This window comes from Cyprinus carpio, chromosome B3, assembly GCF_018340385.1.
Source record: "Cyprinus carpio isolate SPL01 chromosome B3, ASM1834038v1, whole genome shotgun sequence".
Lineage (NCBI taxonomy): Eukaryota > Metazoa > Chordata > Actinopteri > Cypriniformes > Cyprinidae > Cyprinus > Cyprinus carpio.
Genome location: NC_056599.1, coordinates 37,227,926 through 37,250,432, shown reverse-complemented (window position 1 = coordinate 37,250,432; position 22,507 = coordinate 37,227,926). Strand labels below are relative to the sequence as shown.

The 22,507-nt window shown below is 40.8% G+C and overlaps 1 protein-coding gene across 4 annotated transcripts in view; it reads right to left on the bottom strand.

Annotated features, from left to right (window-relative positions):
* LOC109078078 (centrosomal protein of 112 kDa-like) overlaps positions 1 to 22,507 on the bottom strand; it is a 160,468-nt gene that overhangs the window by 103,439 nt on the left and 34,522 nt on the right. For 3 of the 4 annotated variants that reach the window (XM_042720940.1, XM_042720942.1, XM_042720939.1), the window contains 5 exons: positions 17,986 to 18,140; positions 17,602 to 17,731; positions 16,452 to 16,544; positions 16,133 to 16,192; positions 14,831 to 14,910 (listed from right to left, as the gene is read on the bottom strand). In XM_042720940.1, coding sequence (XP_042576874.1) covers positions 14,831 to 14,910; positions 16,133 to 16,192; positions 16,452 to 16,544; positions 17,602 to 17,731; positions 17,986 to 18,140 — 518 coding nt within the window. The remainder of the gene's footprint in view (positions 1 to 14,830; positions 14,911 to 16,132; positions 16,193 to 16,451; positions 16,545 to 17,601; positions 17,732 to 17,985; positions 18,141 to 22,507) is intronic. The other variant, XM_042720941.1, reaches the window with a different exon arrangement.

Below are 22,507 nucleotides of genomic sequence, written 5' to 3'. Positions count from 1 at the left end.
GGCCCAAGACACTGAGATAAGCTCCAGCCTCACTGAGACCCTACAGCAGTGGAGGAGTGGATTGATGTTTCTCAACTTGTTGGTCTTTGGTTGTTGTGTTGCATCTTTTTTTTTTTTTTTTTTTTACTGTATTGTGCCATGTATGCCACACATTTAAGTTGCCATGTCCAGTTATAAAACTGAACTTTAAAAAATGCATCTCCATCTTCTTCATTCGGTCTTCATCTAGCTGCTTTGATCTCACAAATTCAAAAACCTAAATCCACCTATTTGGCCTGTTATGTTATGGGCTGAAAACCCATTTGCTATGAACAGTATACTACACAGATCTACGGTTAACGAAAAGGTTAATATGTTCTCTGCGTTAATTTTTCACAGGTGGTTTACCCATATTTTAAATTACGCACTGTGTTCAGTTTTGGGGTTAGAAGAAAATGTCCGTAAACTAATGTCCTGGCAGAAAGTGAGCATCATCTGGTTTCAAGAAGGCAAAGGTTCATCTTATGGTTTCTATGTAGGTGTACTGCTGTGAGAACACAACAAAGGCTGACCAAGGGTGTGGAAGTGGAGAAGAGCAGAGCAGACAGTCCGTCACCATCCGTCACAGAGAGGGGTGAGATGAGAAGGCAGAACGAGGAAGGACAAATAAAGCAACGCAGCAGGGAAAGAGGAATGCCAGCTCCGCAGAGGCCGTCGGCTTTGGCTGGGGTTTGTGCTCGGAGAAGAGTGGAAGACGAGCAGACTCAAATTAAAGATGTGCCGTCAAACCAGAGGAAATCCTTCTCATCCTGCACTCTTTAAGGTTTTTTTTGGGGGGGGAAAGCAGAAGGAAGGGACTTAAGGAAAGCGCGACAGTGCTTCCGACTAGCCACAAGTCAGACAGGAGGGTCAATTTTCCAAACCTCCTTAACCACAGGACGCCTCCAATGTGGAGAGCAGGACGCTTCGATGGGGAGCTTGTACTGTAAATAAGACTGGAGATGCTGCTAATTCAAATGCTATGGCCACACAAACGCACCCATTCATTTTCATCCAGGCTACATTTAACCCGTCCGACGCCTGAGTTTCTGGCACCCGTGGCCGCAAAGAACCTGGGCTTGTGACCTTCAAAGCACCTGACCTGTGACGGATGCCACAATAAACCCACTTTTGTCTGACTGTACAAAAAAGAACAAACAATTTCCCCTAAAGGCTGTAAATTTTCACTGACACATTAGTGACAACACATGTAATAATAAGTGTTTCTGTAGAAAATACAGTTTAACCAATATTGCCTTAATTGATTCTAGTTGATTCTTGTTTGATCCCAAAATGGAGTTAAACTTTAAATTCTGATAGGAAGAGAGAGATATAGAGTGCTTAATTTTATATTGGAGAAAAATGTGGAATATATCATAAATATTTTATAAGTCACTGAGCATCTGAGCGAGAGACATCTGGCTAAAAAGCTGTACAAACGCAGCGTCCTTATATTAGACTCAGACTTGGCCAACACTCAGTCTCTCTGGACGTGGGCTATAAACACACTAGGAGAGACATATGGATTCCAGGTGGATTACACCTCTCCACACCAGTGTGAAGCCAAAGGCCGTCCACTCCATGAGCTCATCATGACGGAATGATAACACATCCAGCACCAGATCAAAGCTGGGGCCCAAAAAGAGGCAACACATTAAAGCCAGAGAGAAAATGCAAAGCTGAAATTTTCAGCGCCCTCAAAAGAGGAGTGCCTCATTCCTCTGTCCCCAGAGAGCCAGAAACGCACAGAAACAGCCTCGCGCACTTTACGACTGACATGCAAATACGCACCGTTCAAAAATAACAGCAGCCGCTGTGTGAGCATGCAGTCTTAATGCTTGTGGTTCGAGGAGATGGCCAGTTATTGATTGAGATATGAATTTCTTGTTTGTCATTTAATAACCAATGTAATGCAATCTGGAGTAGAGTGGAAGTTCAATGTCAAGTAATCCATTTTGCCAGCAATTTCAGACTTTGTTCTGAATAACATGCTACAGCTGCAGAATACGTATGCATACTAGGTATAAATTTTCCATTTATGCATATAATACCAACGTGGTCTATATTTGAAAAAATGTGCAGTATACTACAGATTATACCATTGAATGCTTGAATCTGATTGGCTGACAAATTTTTTAAGGTGTGCAATTATTTTCAGGGAAACGTACAGTGAACGTATTGTAGTTCCAGGCTGCTCTTGACTGCATTACATGACAATATCACTTCGCCAAATTATTTCATTTATTTCAAAGGTCCTTGCGGCCTAAAAGAACCAGCAAAAACTGACAACGATACTGGCCAAACAGATAAATATAGTAAACAATAAGATAAAATGACAGATCATTTCCATGTTTTTCCACAAAATTACGTTTTATTAAAGTTTCACTATTACTAGAGACACTGCCGAGAGACGCACAAACTCACAGATCTCTCTCTCTCTCTCTCTCTCTCTCTCTCTCTCTCTCTCTCTCTCTCATAACTTATTAGCTGCATTAGTCTGCTATTAATGGCTCAAGCCTCCGTTACTAGGTTTAAAATGATGTTTTGGAATTAGCAACAGAGGTGTTGGGTGAGATGCGGAAGAAATAATCCTACTCTCAATAGGGTTTTAAGAAGAAAAACTAGACAAATGCCTTGGAATATATCATCTGATCAATGTCTTGAGGTGTGGTAACTGTAGTATAATCTGAATAATTCATCTGATTTATTTGTTGATGTTAGTTATCCGATGTTTAATGTGATAATTTTTTGTGATCTGTTTTTTTTCATTTTATTAAAATGTATTGTCATAATCATAAACATACTTGTTTGTAGCGCAGATAGTTTAACGGTTTACCACACTTTGTTATTCCTCTTGTTATATATCTATTAGGGGTGTGCATCTCCATATCTCCATGTGCGATGTGCATCTTGCTGCATAGAAAACGATATGACACATTAAAGATACATATGAAGCAACTACTGATGCAGTATGATCTGATTTCAATTTGATTCTGTCATGGTCCTGCCATCATGTCCTGACTTTTCTCTAGTCTAGAGGGCAGGATCATGACAGACCCGTGTTTTGTGTACAAGCACATGGCCTTGTCTTTGGGCCATGTGCTTGTGTTGTCTCGTTCCCTTGCCCCGCCCCCCTTGTTATCCTAGTCTTGTCGTGATTGTCCTATCTGTGCCACCTGTCGTGTCTTGATTAGTTCCCCTATTTAGATCTCCTTGTGTGCTCTGTCTTTTGTCGGTTCATTGTGATTGTTTTCCTCAATCTGTTCCTCATATATGTTGCTACCTGTCAGCCTCGTGAGTTCATCCTTGTCATCCCTGAAGAAGTCTTTGTAATACCGTGAGTGTTTGTTTATAGTTAGTGTTTAGTGTCTTTATCTGGTCAGCCCTGTCTTGTTTGGTTATTTAGTCCTTACCCTAGCTATTGTTTTCCCCCTCGTGGGTTTTGTTTTCCCCTTTTGTCATCAATAAACCCTTTGTGTTGAGAATCCTGTCTGCACTTGAGTTCCTCCCTTACCAACCCATAACAGAATGAACCGACCAAGGAACTCAGCAGGCAGGAGGTCCCCCGAGCTCCAACACCTGTTGGAGTTCCGTCGTCAATGTTGGATGTCGTCCCCCACCGACAGGAAGGGGGTCACCCTCCCATACTCGCCTGAGGGGGAATGGATCCTCCAAAATTATGCCCGGCTGTGGGAGAGCATCTCCCAGGAGGAGCCACAGAGGTCCCCTCCACCTACCCAGCTGCCAACGATCCCAGAGGGTCGTGTCCTGGCCGTGGCAACCCTGGGGGATCAGGCAAGTCCCTCCCAAGATCCTGAGGCACCTCCCACTACCTTCAGTCTCCCCAACAAGCGAGGGAGACGGTTGTCGTGGGAGTCAGCTTCAGAGTCTTCGGCGTCCGAGTCTGCCCTGCCCGAGACCAAACTCCCCCAACCCGCCTCTGACCCAGCTGTGGCCTCTGCACCGCGCCCAAGGAGGAAGAGGAAGAAGAAGGGGCCTGCCGGTCCTGTGACCCTGCCTCCTCCTGTGCCAGCAGCGGAGAGCGCTGGCGTGCCCGTGCCAGCAGCGGTGAGCGTGCCCGAGCCAGCAGCGGTGAGCATGCCCGAGCCAGCAGCGGTGAGCGCTGGCGTGCCCGAGCCAGCAGCGGTGAGCGTGCCCGAGCCAGCAGCGGTGAGCGTGCCCGAGCCAGCAGCGGTGAGCGTGCCCGAGCCAGCAGCGGAGAGCGCTGGCGTGCCCGAGCCAGCAGCGGAGAGCGCTGGCGTGCCCGAGCGAGCAGCGGAGAGCGCTGGCGTGCCCGAGCGAGCAGCGGAGAGCGCTGGCGTGCCCGAGCGAGCAGCGGAGAGCGCTGGCGTGCCCGAGCGAGCAGCGGAGAGCGTGCCCGAGCCAGCAGTGGATAGCGCTGGCGTGCCCGAGCCAGTAGCGGAGAGCGCTGGCGTGCCCGAGCCAGTAGCGGAGAGCGCTGGCGTGCCCGAGCCAGTAGCGGAGAGAGTGGCTGGCGTGCCCGAGCCAGTGAATAAGAGAACAGGTTTCAAGTCTGCTGTCGTGAGGGCGGAGGAGAGAGCCGCGGCCGACTCTGCAGCAGAAACTTTGATACAGTCTGTCTCGTCTCGTAAGGAGATGCCGGTTATTATTGCCGCCAAAGCCTTGTCTGATTATTTGTCCCGTCTTGTCCAGATCCTGGAAATCCCCGCCAGTCCTGTCTTGTCCCCTGACCCTGTCCCCAGAGATCCCGAGCCAACCACAGTTAGTGCTACTCCTGACCCAGTTTCTGTCTCCCCTGATCTTGTCCCGTGTCCTGTGAACGTTGCCCCGTGTCCCGTGAGCATTGCCCCATGTCCAGCTGATGTTGTCATGTGTGTCCGTTGTTGATGTTTTCCCCGTGTCCCGTAGGTGTTGCCCCGTGTCCCGTGAACGTTGCCCCGTGTCCAGCTGATGTTGTCATGTATCCCATTGATGTTTCCCCGTGTCCCGTAGGTGTTTCCCCGTGTCCCGTAGGTGTTTCCCCGTGTCCAGTAGATGTTTCCCCGTGTCACGTGAGTTCTCCTGTCATGTCCTCTGTTGTAAATGGTCCTGAGACCACTCCCCACCCTAGACCACCCAGATCTGCCCGAACCCCTCGTTGTCAGCCTTCATCCCGTCCTCCTAAGACTCCTACCCCACCTACCCACCCTGGTCTGTCCCCCATGAACTTTGTGGTCCCGCCTCCTCCCCTGCCCTGTTTGTTTTTCTTGATATGCCACCCTAACCCTATTGTTGTGTTTTCATGTTTGCCCTTATTACTATTCGTCATGTCGTGTTGGTTTTTGTCTCTGTCCCAGTCAGTCATGTCCCGCGTTTGATGTTCCCTTAGGGAGCGTCTGGAAGCCGCTCCTTAAGGGAGGGGTTCTGTCATGGTCCTGCCATCATGTCCTGACTTTTTTCTAGTCTAGAGGCAGGATCATGACAGACCCGTGTTTTGTGTACAAGCACATGGCCTTGTCTTTGGGCCATGTGCTTGTGTTGTCCCGTTCCCCTTGCCCCGCCCCCCTTGTTATCCTAGTCTTGTCGTGATTGTCCTATCTGTGCCACGTGTCGTGTCTTGATTAGTTCCCCTATTTAGATCTCCTTGTGTGCTCTGTCTTTTGTCGGTTCATTGTGATTGTTTCCTCAATCTGTTCCTCATATATGTTGCTACCTGTCAGCCTCGTGAGTTCATCCTTGTCATCCCTGAAGAAGTCTTTGTAATACCGTGAGTGTTTGTTTATAGTTAGTGTTTAGTGTCTTTATCTGGTCAGCCCTGTCTTGTTTGGTTATTTAGTCCTTACCCTAGCTATTGTTTTTCCCCCCTCGTGGGTTTTGTTTTTTCCCCCTTTTGTCATCAATAAACCCTTTGTGTTGAGAATCCTGTCTGCACTTGAGTTCCTCCCTTACCAACCCATAACATATTGTATGCTATTGAGTTCTTTTTTAAATCGATGCATCACATCGTCAACTTTTATGACGATGTTCTGATGCAAACTGGTGATTCTTACCATCCCTAATACCTACAGTGGCTAATAAATCAGAAATCTTGCGTATTCAAAGAAAATAGCTTGCTTACTTTTTAGCTTACTTAAAAAATAAGTTGGACAGTGAGAGACGAAACATAAGTAATTAGAGACAGTATCACACATTCTAAATGAAATATATGATGAAGTCATGAGAATGCGGCATACTACTTATTGAAATTCAGTAAGTAGAGAGCTAGTATTCCACTCCAAACACAGCTAGATAGCCTCCAAGTACAGGATCATGAAATCAACATGCAGCTCAGTGTGCCAGCGATATGCAATTTTCTTCTTTCAGACCGCCTGCATGCTGTCAAAAATATTCCCTTCGACAAGCTTTGATGGTGAGAAAATATCTGGCAACCGTTTTTGAAATCTGACTTTTTACCTACTAAAAATTTTTTTTTTTCTTTTAAATTTGGAATTGACCCAAATAGACGTGCAATCACTTATTTGATGTAAAATAAAAAAAAGTAGAGTTGCTCATCAGCGTTGATTTTTGCGACAGTGTGGACCACCAGGAGTGTGCGCTGCTGAATCAGTGAAGTGTGTGACTCTTGGGTGGGATTACATTCAGGGATGCCTCTTAATTAATGTCATTCCCAGTGCAAAAGACACATTCAATGACACACACCATAAACCTTCTGCTTTAAGCATGAGGCGATTATTCAATGATGTGGTTTGCGTATGATACAAGAAAACAACATCTGCATCCCTTTAAAACTTCCAGAGGAAATTCCAAACACGAGGAATTTGTTTGTAGTTTTCAGCTTAGCACTGAAAGTTATTGCCGTCGCGGATAATCAGTGTGTCTGTGTGGCGCCCCCTGAAGGAAGAGCAGGTGTCTGCAGGAAGCAGGGGCTGATGGTATGCATGTAATGCTCTGTGGAAAGTGTGACTGTGTTCGATTTAAATGCTTTCAGATGCATGAACCAGCGGGCTGTTTTCTCCATTCCTATGCAACAGGGCACGCCTCCCACTTCTCTCCTATAGCAACAGCGAACGAATCCCCCGCCGAAGGGCCTTCTCTCAATGTGTTTTTGGACACTTTGGATTCATTAATTTATAGTAATCCTTCAGAACATCAGGCATGTGTTAGACACACATGTATGCAGACCATAACTCATAAACAATGCAAAGTTAAAATGAAGGGGGAAAAAATGCACATAATTGCAAAAAAGTAAAAACAGATGACGGGAATAAAAGTTTGTTCTTGCCACATATGCTGCTGAACGTCATGTGCCTGTAAGTTCTCTGAAATTCAGTGTGTTTGCGGTGTTTGTTGAGTTGCACAAGCATCTATTTGAATCAACTTTGCAGATCAAAGCTGAGATCAGATTTCAATCACCTATCCACGATCAAGAGTTTTAAAATGAAAGCGTCTACACAGCAACACATGTGAGCCGTTTACCGCCAAGAGCAATACTGCAGACTTTCAATCAGGCAGCACTCAAGAACTGACTCATCTTTATGCTGAGATGAAGGGTCATATGTGTTTCTTTAACTATGGGAATGTTTGACATCACTTTGTGACTTTTAGAAAATAAACTCTTTAAACTCTCAATAGTTTATATAATTTGTCTACTAACAATGAAGAAATATGTCAACATTTCACCATATCTCCTGTGAAATAAAGTATTATGTTTGATCACATTCTGTGGTGGAAATAAAATTGTAGACATTTCTGGAACAAAATGGCGGATGTTTTTGTCGAGCTAAAACTAAATCCACAGCTAGCACTGAATGTATCCTAAACCAAATCCAAAATAAATATAAATAAATATATAAAATTAAATGATACAAAAAAAAAACATTATCCCTTTATAAGAGGCAAAACTGTTGTTTTTGATGACAATAGCACTACAAGTGAGACATTATAAAATGTAAACAACTGTACACAAATTTATGTAAATAATTTTTCACGCAATAAATACCAAAATGGTTTATGCTTATTTCCCTCTTAGATCAGCATTGTTTTAAGCACTAATATAGATGAAACAATAATACTACACAATATTAACTGAAAAGTTATTTGAAAAAGTTAGTAAAACATATTAAGGCACTGAATTTCAAAGATTGAATTTGAATAATTCAACAAAAATTGACATTTTAAATACCAAGTGGAAAAGAAATCACAAAAAGTGATAAAGTAATCAGCTGAAAAAACATCCACATAATCATGTTGTGAAAAAAATTAATAAGAAATCATATTAGGGTCAATATCACTGTAGGGTGTCCTGTACATAAATAACTAATTTGCCATGATAACTTAAAGGTCCCCTGAAGTGCCTTGAAACACGCAGCATTTATTTTATGTGGTGACTTAATTTCAACTGAAACAGGAAGAGAGGGACATATCTAGCAGCCCCGCCCCCTTTTTAAAATAGCCAATAGCGTTTTGTTTATACCTGCTCGGGCCAGAGCCGTTGAGCTCTGTAAAGCCGCATTTGACAGCCACAGTCTAACAGATTACCCCCTAGATTCAATATGAAACTCTGGATAAAAGAACATAGTGGTAATAATCATGCTGAGGCTGTGTAGTTATAAAAGTTTTTAATATATGCCGACTTGCGAGTTGCGCATATGATCTGCTCCATGTGAATCGCATCTCTGGACAGGAGCCAAAGTCCAGATCAGACTGTGCTCTGCCGCGGTTCACGTGAAACAACGTTAAACCAGACCTCATTTGCACCAATCGAAAGCTTATTTACACTGTCTGAATCATTCCCTATCGCCTACATTGTGCACTACGAGCCATTCACTGTACAGGAAATACTACACTGTGAACAAGTGACCGATCTCAGCCTGATCTTTTGCGTGTATTTATACTGCAGGGGGTGGGCTCCTTGGATTCTAGAGAGCATTTGATTTGTCAGAAGATTTGATGAGAAGATGAAATCCATTTTGGCGGAAGTAACGAGCTGCAAGCTTTGAATGCTTATATCTTCTAAATGCGATTTTTTGTCACTGTTTTGGAGCTCACTGCCTTAAAGATAACATTAAGACTTAATATTTATAACATAATATTGATACTAACACCCAAAAAACTTTTGATTTCATGGGGACTTTACCATAAAAAATGACTATAAAAGGTTATATTAGGCTTTATATTATTTTATATTCATTGCATTATATACGTTTTTATATTCATAAAGAAAACATGGCTCTTTTGATACATTTTCTAGACTTCTTTTTTTTTTTGTAAGAGGATGCATGTTATTTTGCTATGTTCCATGCACTGCTCATTAAATTGGAATGATAGTACAGTAGAATATTGTCAAATCATACATTTTTTACATTTTGTTCTCCTATTAATATTTTGTTAAATAAGAGATTACTCAATTTGAGTGTATTGATAATTTGGCAATAAAACTGTATTTTTATTTAATAAAAAAAGAAGAGCATTCATTTCATATGTCATATGGACATAGCATTCATTTGTAGTTAATACTGCTAAAAAACTAAAATGAAGGGGGGAGGGGTATATCAATGTGATTGAGAATGTAATTATATTATTTATTATTATTATATTTTTTTCGAAGTGGAATAAATGTTTTGTTGTCATGTTTTGTGTGTCCTGCTTTATGTGTCCACCCTGTCATCTTGATATTTTACAATAATGATTTTAATAATAATTCAGTCATATCTATATAATCCAGTGTGTTCAGTAGCAAGGGGTAGGATCAATAACATGCAGCTAACATGTTTCTATAGTACTTGGGTGTCTACTTTTTATGATATGACATAAAGCTAATGGGAAATTAAAACCAAAATGTTTGAGAATTGTGAGGATTGAAAGGCACTTTATGGTGATATTGATCCATTAAAAGATCTAAACAGTTCCAACAGCTATTAATATATCTATAGTAACTTTCTTTAATTGAATAATGACAATATTCAGTGTACGTATTACTGCATGCTGGCATTTAATCAGACATTTTTTGTATGCACTGTTCTACAACAGTTAAACTAGTGAGTGTCACTCATCACAGAGCTTTTAAAGCACACATGGTCTTTAATGTGGCTTAAAATATGTCTGGACTTTAATTTTCTTTAACTTTAATTTCCTGGACTTACATTTTCTTGCCTGGACCATCTCTCCACTTGAAAAAGTAACTTCCTACAAAGAGGGAGATTTTGGTTGCTTTATTTAACAGAAATGTAGTATATTAGAGTGTAATGGAGCATTAACACTGACATCAATTAAATCAATGGAGGTCACCAAGTTGCACTGCTGGTTGAAAGTGTACTGCTATAGCCATCTGAATCAAGTGGAAGATTACATGAGCTTCACTACATCACTATGCATTAGCAAGAAAGCCCATCTCTGTTGCTTGTATTGACATATCAGTGATATCTGTATTTTAACCCAATATCATATTTATTTTCCTTTATTTTCCTTTTCACTTTAGGTGAAAAAATTTGATGGTTATCATTTGTTAGGCATATCAGATGTAAGTGTGCATGCAGTGTGCTCTGTAGAAGTCCATCCAGACATACAAAACAAAATGCATATACTGTACTATGCATAATGCAAAAATAGCAAGAGTAGTATGCCACTACAAACACACCCTAACTCCCTGACTCTCCCTGGCTTGGAGCATCAACTCAGAATGACAAAAATACATATCCAAATACAAATTAGTCTCTACTATGTCTTCAGGAGCATGGCAAAATTCTGTTTTAGCAGGAAAGGAGATCTATGCAAATTCAAATGATGAGTTTATTCTGCGCTTCATCTAGGGAATGCAACACTATCATCTTCAAAACGAGGAACAGAGTTAAGGGCCAGCTGGTTTATTTTCTTGCCTATTCTTATCCTCCGTCTGATCCAGCGGGACTGCAGTGATTAGTCCGTTTGATGTTGGCCTCTGAATCCCCAGGGATGTGCCCCCTTCCCTCCCTCCCCCACAAGATTCGGACTCAAAGAGATCTGCAGCTGCAGACGTGGGACAACATAGCGGGCCAAGCACATATCCCTGTGGCACTCCCCTTATGTGAGCTTACACTGACAATCATGCCGCATTTTAAGACAAACATAATTCAGTGATGGGAACTGAATTGGGCTGTTTAGGTGACCCGGCCATCGTGTGGAATGTGTGCTTAAACAGAGATAGACACAAAGCAAGCAAGCATCCCTCCATGCAAATCCAAGTTTGAATGGAAATAATCCTGAGTTCACTGACTTGACTGGTAATTATTAAAAGAGATGGTATGAGTAAATAAAAGCAGCAAGAAGGGACAAGAAAGGGTTTTCAGAGGCTTTCAGCTCTAAGAAGTCCTTGCATTATCAAAATAAATCCAAGACCAGTTTGAACATTCAGAGCACAACGGTTCGTCATGTATATGCATTTCCTCTGATGATCAGACAGACACGCTGATCAAAAAAAGCTAACTTTGTTTTTTGTTTTTTTTTAAGCGTAGTAGCTCACTATGGTATTGCCATAGCAACATAAAGTTAAACAATGCACCAGTTCTCATTTGCATTGGGAAGGGGGTGGTTCTTTTGAAGGCAAGGGGGCTCAGACAAACAAACAGCACACCAGCTGCTTGCGTCTACAAGCAGGCATGTTTAAATTCACACACGCATATCAAAAGGGCACGCAAAAATGACAAAAGTCTAAATATAAATAAAATGTACACGCAAAAATGATGCAAGTGGTGCTAAATATTACATACGTTTTCACAGCCTCTCTGTAACACATATGCACATGAAAGAGTGTCCAACATGCCAGCCTGCATATAATGTGGTGAGCAGCCAGCACTTTATGCGGTTTCATCTCGTTTAAATTTCTCCGCTCATCCTCTGATCTCCGCTATCAGGCAGTGCTCTCTTGATGTGTGTGCTGGCTGGCCGTTTGAAGTTCTGCGCTGACTTTAAAGCGGCCAAAAGACCCTGAACGGCAGGTAGGTAGCAGACCAGGGATCCTGGGTGCTCGTTAGCCCAATGACTGTTTAATTAGCTCGATGAGGACTGCAGTGTAAATGCGCTTGCCTAGTGACACAAATGGGCATCTGTGTTGTTCATTGCTCATGCAAGGCTAATTTATTCATCCTAAGCCGTGTGTGTCTGGCGCACTAACGGGAACGTCAGATAACGGCACTCGTTTCATCTCGACACTTTAAAGCAACGGCAGAGAAAAAAAAAAAAAAAAAATCACAATTCAGCAGATGAAAGAAAGCGTTGTGCTATACGGAACAAGACATGCAAAACGTCCTGGAACAGTTTTAAATTACATATGTGCCAATGACAGCCAGACCTGATTTCTTTCGTTTAATAGTTGTCTCATTTCATTTTTTTTTTTTTTTTTTTTATGAAAGAGGCAAAAATAAACTGCTGTAAGATTTGTTAAGATTTATATGCTAAGAAATAAAATACGGTAGCATATGTTAGATCAATGCAGCTATTTTAAATATGATATAAAATGGTGAATCCATCATCTATATTTATATATCATTTTCATTGTGCAGTAGTATAGTATGTTTGGTTTTTCAGTTTTGTAGTTGTTTTTGGTTTTGGTGTTTGTAAGTGCCAAACAAACACTTTCTGATTGATTCTGATTGATTAATTCATTAATTGTTTAAATGTAAGTATTTAATATAAAAGACCACACTGACACATTTAATAATAAAATTAATAAAATTGCCTGTCACACTTTGTATTAAGGTCCAATTCTCGCTATTAACACACCATTAACTATGACTTTTGCCATAATAAACTCCTAATTTGCTGCTTATTAATAGTTAGTAAGGTAGTTGTTAAGTTTAGGTATTGGGTAGGATTAGGGATGTAGAATATGGTTATGCATTAACATGTGCTTTATTAAGTACAAATAAACAGCCAATATTTTAATAATAGCCATGTTAACAAGCATCTAGTTTATAGTGACAGTTGGTCCCTATACTAAAGTGTTACCAAACTGCCTGTACATGATCCTATACTGTAATGCGGTTCCTCAAAGAAAAGAACCAGACCCATCTCTAGAGAAAGGCACATATTCTACACCTCTTCTTATTCTGCTTTATATTTCAAAAATGTGTTGATGAAAACACATTTCAATTTATACTGGATTAAAATGACAGCATATAAAAAAAAAAAAAAAAAAAAAAAAAGTATGTAATGGAAATGTAATTCCTGTAAAAACTATTAATTCAGGACCAGGTCTTGTGCTCCAGGAGATGATGATGATGATGTCACATGTCCCCTGGCAGAGTTAATGACTGAAATCTAATTAAACGCGTACAGTTACTGCCAAGAGTGCGTGATGCACCAGGACAAGGGCCAAACAAACAAACAGCAAATAATGAGCTCATCAGTGGTTCAAATCCAGCCTGATGTCATTCTTCAACCTAAATGGGAGGTTTTCCACCAGTGTTTAGACACAGTAAATAATCTCACATCTGCGCCTGGTGGGTATGTTGAACGTGGCACACAGCTTGTCAGGGGAGTTTTGCTCATTTTCCTTGAGTGACAGTGAAAATGCGAGGCCAGACAAACTCGAACAGTGTCTAACCTGAAGTGTGCGATTCCACCCAGCACACAAACCCTGCAAGCTTCCTCAGAACGCCATCCTAACCACTTCCACATCTCCCGCTGCATTCCTGCGGTTGGGAACGGGCTCCGGGAGCACAGGCAGTAACCCCACGCTAGCTCCACATCTAAGGACTCTGTTGTGGGCCAGGAGATGGCCTTCCCAAAACAGGACTTAGAGCAGAGCCTTTTCTACAGCCCCATAATCCAGTCCAGACCACAGCATTGTTCACATTTTACTGGTCTCTGCTAGCACACAACAATACTAGAACACTGCTGGATATCACAGCTCCAGAGCAGTCAGGGAGGCAAGACTGACCAAATCTTGCCCTTGTACACTCAAATGAGAAGCAGCATTCGTGTATCCAAATAACATTATAATAAATAAAAGTAAACATTAAAACATATTATGCAAGGTTTATTATAACAGTGCAGCTGGGTTATTATACTTAATGAAACCAGGGACTTAATTTATTAGAATGTTGCATTTTCTTCTTGGTTCGGTTCGCTTTCACAAGGCAACATTGCAAAGTGTACCAAACTGGGTTTATGCAGGTCACATGTGAGTAAAGCTGTCCTCTTATTGGTCAGAGTTCACCTGTTTACGTTCCTCTGCGTCATTCATTAAGATGGATTGACAAGTTTGCTCTGGGGGCTTGTTGTGGCTTTATAGCTGTCCTGGCACATGCAAACACTTACGAATGTAGCCGTCATTCCCGCTCTAATATGTCTATCTACAGTATATAATTATATATATAATGTAGTTACAGCCAGCGGGAATCAAGGCTTCGTCCGGACAGCATTCTTGTAATGCGTGGAGAAGAGCAATTATTTACGAAACGTTTCAATATGAAGAGGTGCTCTTTGGTTTTCAACTGCAATAACAAATATACTCACTCACAGAATCAGACACTGTTTGAAGGCTCAGGAAACATTTGCAGGTGTTTTGAGTTCATTAGCTGATTGGCATTTTGATTGGGTTTTTGTTAAATGTGATCCAAAATCATCACAATTAAAAGAACCAAAGACTTAAACTACTTCAGTCTGTGTGCATCAAATTTATTTAATACACGAGTTTCACAATTTGAGTTGAATTACTGAAATAAATAAATTGTTCCACAACATTCTAATTTATTGAGATGCACCTGTATATATGCACAGTATACACACAGTATATGTGTCTATATATATATATAAATAAATTGTTCCACAACATTCTAATTTATTGAGATGCACCTTCTATATATATATATACCTGAGTGAGTTCTCCATCTTGTTCATCTTCCTCTTGCTGTTGGCTCGCTCCTTTTCCAGCTCGGCCTGAAGCGTCTGCAGCTGTGACAGGACAGCAGAAGTGTCAATCACTCAACACGCTTCATGAGCTCCCGCCCTTCGGCATAACTAAACAGAGCTGATCTAATTTTCTAAAGGTCAGAGGTCAGCCGTGAGCAGCCGCTGGCAGACGGCTGGCCTGCAGGTGTATACGGCCTCTGCTTTGCAGATGTGCCCTTGACAGAGGTCCGCCTCACCGTCCAGCTTTATGACCAGACCGGTCCTTTGAAGGTGGGGCGGCAGGCAGCAGCCAGGTGTCTGAGACTGATCTTAAAACTTATCTTCACCTGATTGAGTCAGCCCAATAATTAAAGCAGCCTTTTTATGACAGTTCTGAAGCTTTGAAGACTTTCGAAAGGGAGCCGCTTGGCAGCAGCTCCTGTAAGTCTCATAATTAGTGGGGCTATCAGGTCGGATTATGACTGTCCAGTTATGCTCCCCTTTCATTTGGGAAAACACTTGGGACCCTCATGAGGCTGTCCGATCCCAAGTGATCAGTGCTGAATACAGATGTAAAGAGGGTTTAAAATGTTTCTTGATCACATCAATGAAATAACATACAGGGGTGACCACATCACATTTTTAGTGGAAACACTAAGCGGCCTGAAAGTGCTCTGGAAATGAAAGTGTGAAGCTCCGCCTACTCGCCATCCACAAGCGATCAAAGGATACGCGTTTGAAATGCATGTTAATAACATCAATGGTATTGCATTTCACTTGACCATTTGTGATCGGATCACTGAAAACACTGAAAATCTTAATACCAGGTGGAAACAGGGCCTAAATTTTACAGCCACATCATCAAAGTGAACCAAGGCAATTGAGAGCAAATGCTTTTATGTCTACCTAAAAACCTAAACCTGCTTTGGTTTATAACGCTTCTGAGACGGGTGGTGATTGTGAAGAAGGGCCAGTCTCTTAAACTGAAGTTTATTACAATTGCCTCAATATAATAACTAGCACTGTCAATGTTTAACATTTGGTATTATGAAGCATAAATATGCAATGCAAAAAATGTGTAAATGTAAATGTATAAAACACAATCACTGAGAGCGGGCACAGAATGTGTGTGTGTGTGTGTGTGTGTCTGTATGTTTCTTTATAATCAGTGACCACTTGCTTTGATATTTTGTTGCATAATTACATGTCTAAACACATTTTGGCATTTTGTATAAAATTATGAAAAACTTACATTTAATATTGTTTTTGTGAATAAATGAATTACCTTTTTGTCAGTGATATTTTGTAGGTCTGTTATCTCTTGCTGCATCTTATTCTCTTGGTCCTGAATAAAAAAAAAATCAAAACAAGGTTTTCATGCAACCCATTTTACTTCTGTAACATGGCATTTTTCTGATTGAAACAAAACAAACAAAAAAAAAGATTTTATACATGGGGAATTCATGCCAGATATTTGTTCCTGCATTTCAAGTTGTGAATCCCACCAGTGACGAGGGCAAACAGCTGTATGAACATTCTCTACAAACAAGGATGAAGTGACTGACTGTGAGTATGGACATGTGTGAAAAGTGTGAACAACTGACCCTGAGCTGTTTCTGTTTCCTGTTTTCAGCTTCCTGTATTTGCAGTTTGAGGTGAATCACAGTCTGCTCCAAATCTTCAATCACCTCCGATGCCTGACAACAAAACAAACTACATTCACAACATGCTATAAAACTGTAGGATTAAAGACACTCTCTGATATCAAGCACACTGGCATCAGCTCAGTTCCAAAACCTAGTAAACTGCCTACCTACACAGTATTTCCATCACAAACATCCACCTGATGCAAAGGCCCTTCAGTAGAGAGCCGAATAATTCTATTAAGTACATTTTAGAGAGGTATACTTTCAGGTCCATCTTATGTAATTAAGTATAGTTAATACTATAGTGTAGTTTTGGGACTGAACTGTAATTGTAGTAGACTTTGAATACAAAACATTTGTACACCACTAGTTTACAAGTTTTTATTTTCTACTGCAGCTATATTGTGAAATATGGTATACATGAACTTCTAGATATACTGATAGTTTGCTAGCTATGTACTTCTAGCTTTTATTAAGTACAAGTGTCTGGCAAATATACTTCAACTTTTCAGTATAAGTCAAGTATATGTAAGTATAAATTTGTTAAGAAGATGCCTAAAAAGTACATAAAAATAAACTTAAAGTATGCTCTCTTATATTAAAGAAAAAAAAACTACACAAATAGCACAGATGAATAAACTTTTTTGGCACAGCGGTCTCAGAATACATTATGACAAGCTCAGTTAAATTATGAACACATTATGAAAAATACCCAACATTTCTGCATTTTTGTGGTTGTTAGAATATCTTATAAGTCCTAATACAGCCTAATCTTAAAGGAATCAACTGTGAGTTTTACTTTACTCTCTTCTACACTTTATGTGAATAGTAAAATCTGGGTGGCAACAACTGATCAATAATTGAGTTTCAGTTCAGTCACTTCATTTGGGTTAGGATGCTGCAATAGAAAGTAGCTGTCAATGTAAACAGTAGAAAGTGAGGCAGGGTTTGGAAAAGAGCTAATATACCAGGAGTCTTTCCTAAGGTTGTATATCAAGTTTATTGAAATAAAGCAATGGTTTCGGCTCAATTAAAAAATGAAGCTGTCAATTATCACAGGGAATAAAAGAGTAAAGCATGCAATGGTGTGAGCGGTGAGTGAAGATGCCTTGGCTGCAGAGAGGGCATGCTCCTGCTGGAAGTGGCTCATGTCAGCGTTATGTCTGGTCTGAAGTTTCTGCAGCGCGTCTTCATGCTGTTCTCTCATCTGTTCCATCTCCCTCTGCAGGGAAATGCTCCTAAATCATACAAACAACTTTTTATTAGAGTGACAAAAATCACACAACACAATAGCTCCAATCTCGACTCCATCGCACTGAGTTCCTGCGACTGCATTATATGTTCAGGATATATGTAACACTGCCTTCAAGTCAGGTGTGTTTATGATGCCGTACATCTGTTTTGCAGCAGAGCTATGATTTTACATCAAATCTCTGCAGCTGTGATCAGTCGTATCTGAGCTTGTAGGGATGATCAGGTGGTTTTCTCGTACCTGTGGTTGGCCTCTTGAAGCTCAGCGCTGATGGAGGCGATATGAATCTCTAACTCGGCTTTCTCCTGAGTGACCTTCTGCCGGAGCAGGTTCCCATTCTCCACCTCCACTGAGAGCTGCTTCACCCGAGTCTCCAGCTCATGCAGCATCTGCTCCTAGAAGAACCAAACAGTTCTGTAGAATGGTTTATTCAAATAATTTTTTTTTAATCTTTCCTTGACAAAGAAAATCATTTTCCGTCATTTATGCCAGCGCTTTTCTAGCCATTTGATAATCGTTCTGAATCTGACCTGGACATAGTCTTTGAGAAAAAAAAGTGATCTCTCAGCTTTTTGTTCAAAATGTTGCTTTTTGAAACTACGAATCTTACCCACATTCAATAAAATGGCTTGTTTTCTTTAAAAAACAGAGGCTCTGTTCTTTCATGTTATTGTATTTATACAACAAAATATTCTGGGGGCTATGAAATTTTGTGAAAATTATCAAAAATGCTGGCACTAGCTAGCAACTTAAAAAAGAAAAAGCTGGTAGTGAAAGAGTTAATGTATGGTGCTTTATACAGTAAGAATGTTTCAAAGTAGAGGTAATGTTGCAAAGCTGATTCAAATCAGTTTAGTGTCAATGTTGCAAAGTTTATCAGTTAAAAACAAACTCAAAGCCCAAACTTTTGAGTGGTAGTGTGTGGCTGTTTTTTAAAAAAAATATTAAGCAGCAAAAACTTCAACACTGATAATATTGAATGTTTCTTGAGCAGCAAATCAGCATATTAGAATGGCTAATGAAAATTCTGCTTTGCTTCTCAGGAATACATTACATTTTTAAATATATTCAAATTGAAAAAGGCTTTTTAAAATTGTAATAACATTCCACAGCATTACTGTTTTTACTGTATTTTTGGTCAAATATATGCAACCTTGCTGAGCATAAGAGACTTCATTCAACAACACTTAAACTTTTGACCGGTAGCTCGCAACTTTTTCAAAAGAACAGCTTGAGTGTTGCTGAACTACTTTAAATTATGAGTAGCTTGCATCTTGACAAACTACAGCTTCACAGTAGCTTCCCAACACTGATTTCCACTACAAAGAGACAGAAGAGAACGGCAGTGAAGATCTCCTGAATGGGGAATTCTTCTATAGATGTGATAGTGAAAGTTGAACAGTTCAGTAACAGTGAGCTTAAACAGCTTTCTAACTGCTTTCATGGCCACCACACCATCCTCATCCACCTTCAAAGATCATCTGAGATCATCTTTCAAACAGCCTCAAATCTGATGCACCTGTGGGCCTCTGTTCTTTAGCACAACCCAGAGCATGCTGGGACTGAATATGAAAAAGGCATGTGAAGCAGATCAGCAGCAAAGCATGGATCAGCCCTCAAAGAACATCTAGGATGGTCTTCATTTGAAAATGAGACAACCATATCTGACGAAATACAGGAAGGGGAAAACTTTCCATGGGACAGCAAGAGCTGTTAAACCAAAACCAGACAGCCTGCCTGAGCAGAGCGCAGACACACACACACATGCTCATGTCTCATCGTTAATGGAGGCCACTGTCCCGTGCGTGGCGGATGGAATGCAGGCTGATATGAATGATGACAGATTATTGATTGAAGATACACAGCTCAGATGATGAAAGTGGCCAGTGTTGAAAAGTACAGCTTTCTGATGGCAACGTCAGTGTCAAAACGCTGGAAAATAGGCCTTTGTTAACTCCCAGTGTGAAATGTGGCATGATCTGAAAGAGTTGGGCATGTGCTATGACGCACGCTGGTAATTAATACACTGACCCTGATAGCACATGCCAACGGCACATATCGGCACATCTGCTCACAGCCTGAGCTATTCAACAACTCATCCTACTGTTAAAACACTTCCTACTTACCAGCATGAAGACTAATAGAGTCAGAGTTAGTTTCATATTAATTATGCATAATTTACCATTATTACTATACATGTAACATGTATAACAAGGACACTATAAAATAAAATGTAACCAATTATTATACATTTTAAAGATCTGGCTTATTACTTAAGTATCTACTAAAATATTAGCTGCCGGGTAAAATATAGTAAACATTTTAAACCTACTGAAGTAACCACAATCTCAACACATATTTCAACTTGTCAGTCTTAATTACTGAATTACTCAGAATTGGTATTGAGTGTCAGTCAGAAACAGCAGTTGATGTAAATGTGATTGTGATAACACCCTCAAACTCTGCACATGAGATGGGACACGTCTTTATCCTTTTAATCACGCATGCCCTCATCTGCGAGCATGTCTCAGTGGACAGGAGGATGCTTAGTCTGGTTACATGCTCCATAAAAGAGAGGTGGAGAGGATCTGCTTTCCGATGTACATACATACACCACCACTCTCTGAAGATACGGATCAGCGATTGTTGATGAATACTCAATTCAAACAAAGATGCATATCTCATAAGGCAGATATTTTGTTGGCTCAAACTATGTTTATCTTCTAGTTTCTTTAGGGCAGAAGCTACACTTCAATAGCCTTTTAAAAAGTCTAATAATCTAGGTTACTTCCACCAAAAATGCTGTAATAATTTAATCTGTATACGATCACTTTCCCCTGATGAGAGTAGCTAATCTCTTTGTATGCGAAATGAAACAAAGTCCCACCAAGTTTCTGAATACTGAATAGAAGAAACCGATTTTCCAGGATAAAGGCCCGTTCACACCAAGGACGATAATTATAAATAAAACAATAAAGATATAGTTCTAAAAATCGTTGTATAAAAAAAGCTTTTGAGTAATAAACAGGAAAATAACAGTTTTAAAGTCGCAAAGTTAATCAATTATGAAGCAAATTTGATTCAGCTACTGCTCTACAGAAGACAAAAGTGTCTTTATTCAGCTTAATTTAGATCAATGTTGATTCAGTTCAGGGTTTAAGTGTCTTGGTAAAGGACATAATGGTGAGATACATGGTTCATTTCATGGTTCACCAGCTCTAGGCTTTAAACACCCTGCTATTTTAATGCTTAAGTTCAACGTTTCGGTGACCTTAAATATAAGTTCCAAAAGGTTGTTTTTGGTTCCCAAAATAAACTTTCAAGAAACAACAACAATGGACAATTTTGTGCAATGGAATGGTTCAATGGATGTTAAAGGCTCTTCATGGAACAATAGATGCCAATATGAACCTTTATTTTTAAGAGTGTAGTTTGATTTTTTGGAAAAAATGGAAGTTGGAACAATGGATGCACTCAGTATCACTTAGACTGGCTGATGTTCACGTCTTTCAGGCCCAGTCTGTGCTATGACATCAATGCATTTGAAGTCATCAATCTCCACTGAGCCCTGACTGTGATTAATATGTATCTTGTCATCAATATTCAATGTGTAGCTTCCTCTATTGAGGACTGACATTGGTACCACCATTGTGCGCTTCAAAACTTGGCGATCAAGCCACCAATGAACACTAGGAATAATAAGCAGAAGAACGGCTGTGCCAACTTTTGACATGCTCCCATGCAAGAAGCCACAGGTAAACTGACAAGCACCCGTTGGTGCTCCGATCTTGCCCGTCCAGAAGATATGAAATGCGGACGGTGTGACTCCACGTAGCTTTGAAGAGCTTTTTTGAGAAATCAGGATAGCACCAGAGCGTGCCGCACAAAAGAATGATGAAAGAACGAAAGATAAACAAAGGCTTTCAAAGGCTGGAGTATTGAGACATCAAACGCAAAGTAGAAACAACACACAGCATCTCACCTCAGCTGACATATTGACAACAGCAGCCTATGAGGAGAGAAGAAGTAAGACAAGAGGAAGGGGGGTTATGGGTGGAGAGGTTGGCGAGGTCAGCCTAAACCAACAGAATGGGAGAACCTAATTTCCAATGACAGAAGGGCCTTTCATCTGGGGCCCTGCCTGGAAATGCGCTGTGTTTAATTATTAAAGAAGGGTCTTACTCTGTGGGGTCGGCATGCAATTGAAGTCTGTTAAATTCAGCCCTGCTGACAGACTGCGGCCGGCCGTCTCAGTGTGTGCCCTTACCTGTTTGACAGCCACTGAATGCTAATTTGTAACAAGCAAAACTCATTAGGCCTGTGCCACTGAGGGATGCGCGTCCCGGCTCATCTCAGAGCACCACAGCGCTTCGGTCCCTCTAGTGGGGTGGCTTCAATCAAAGGCTCTAAGGCATGCTTTGTTTCAGGCAAACCGTGAATGCACACACACAAGACAAAGTTTGCAAGATGAGAGAAGAAGAGAAAAGACAAAAACAAAGAAAGGTACTCTACACAATACACACAAATGCTTGTAAAACGCATTACAAGTGTGTGTTCCTATGGTGCTGACAGCAACAAACCTCAGTACTCAAGGGGGCGATAAGAGTTTTCTTCAAATGTATATGCCATTAAACCAGATGTGTTGCTGTCCAATGGGGCGTTTCCCAAAAACAACTATGGCCCCAAGTTCTGTCGTTACCAACAGAGTTCAATGGAACGACCATAGTTAGCTAACAATGCTTTTAGGAAACGCACCCCAGGT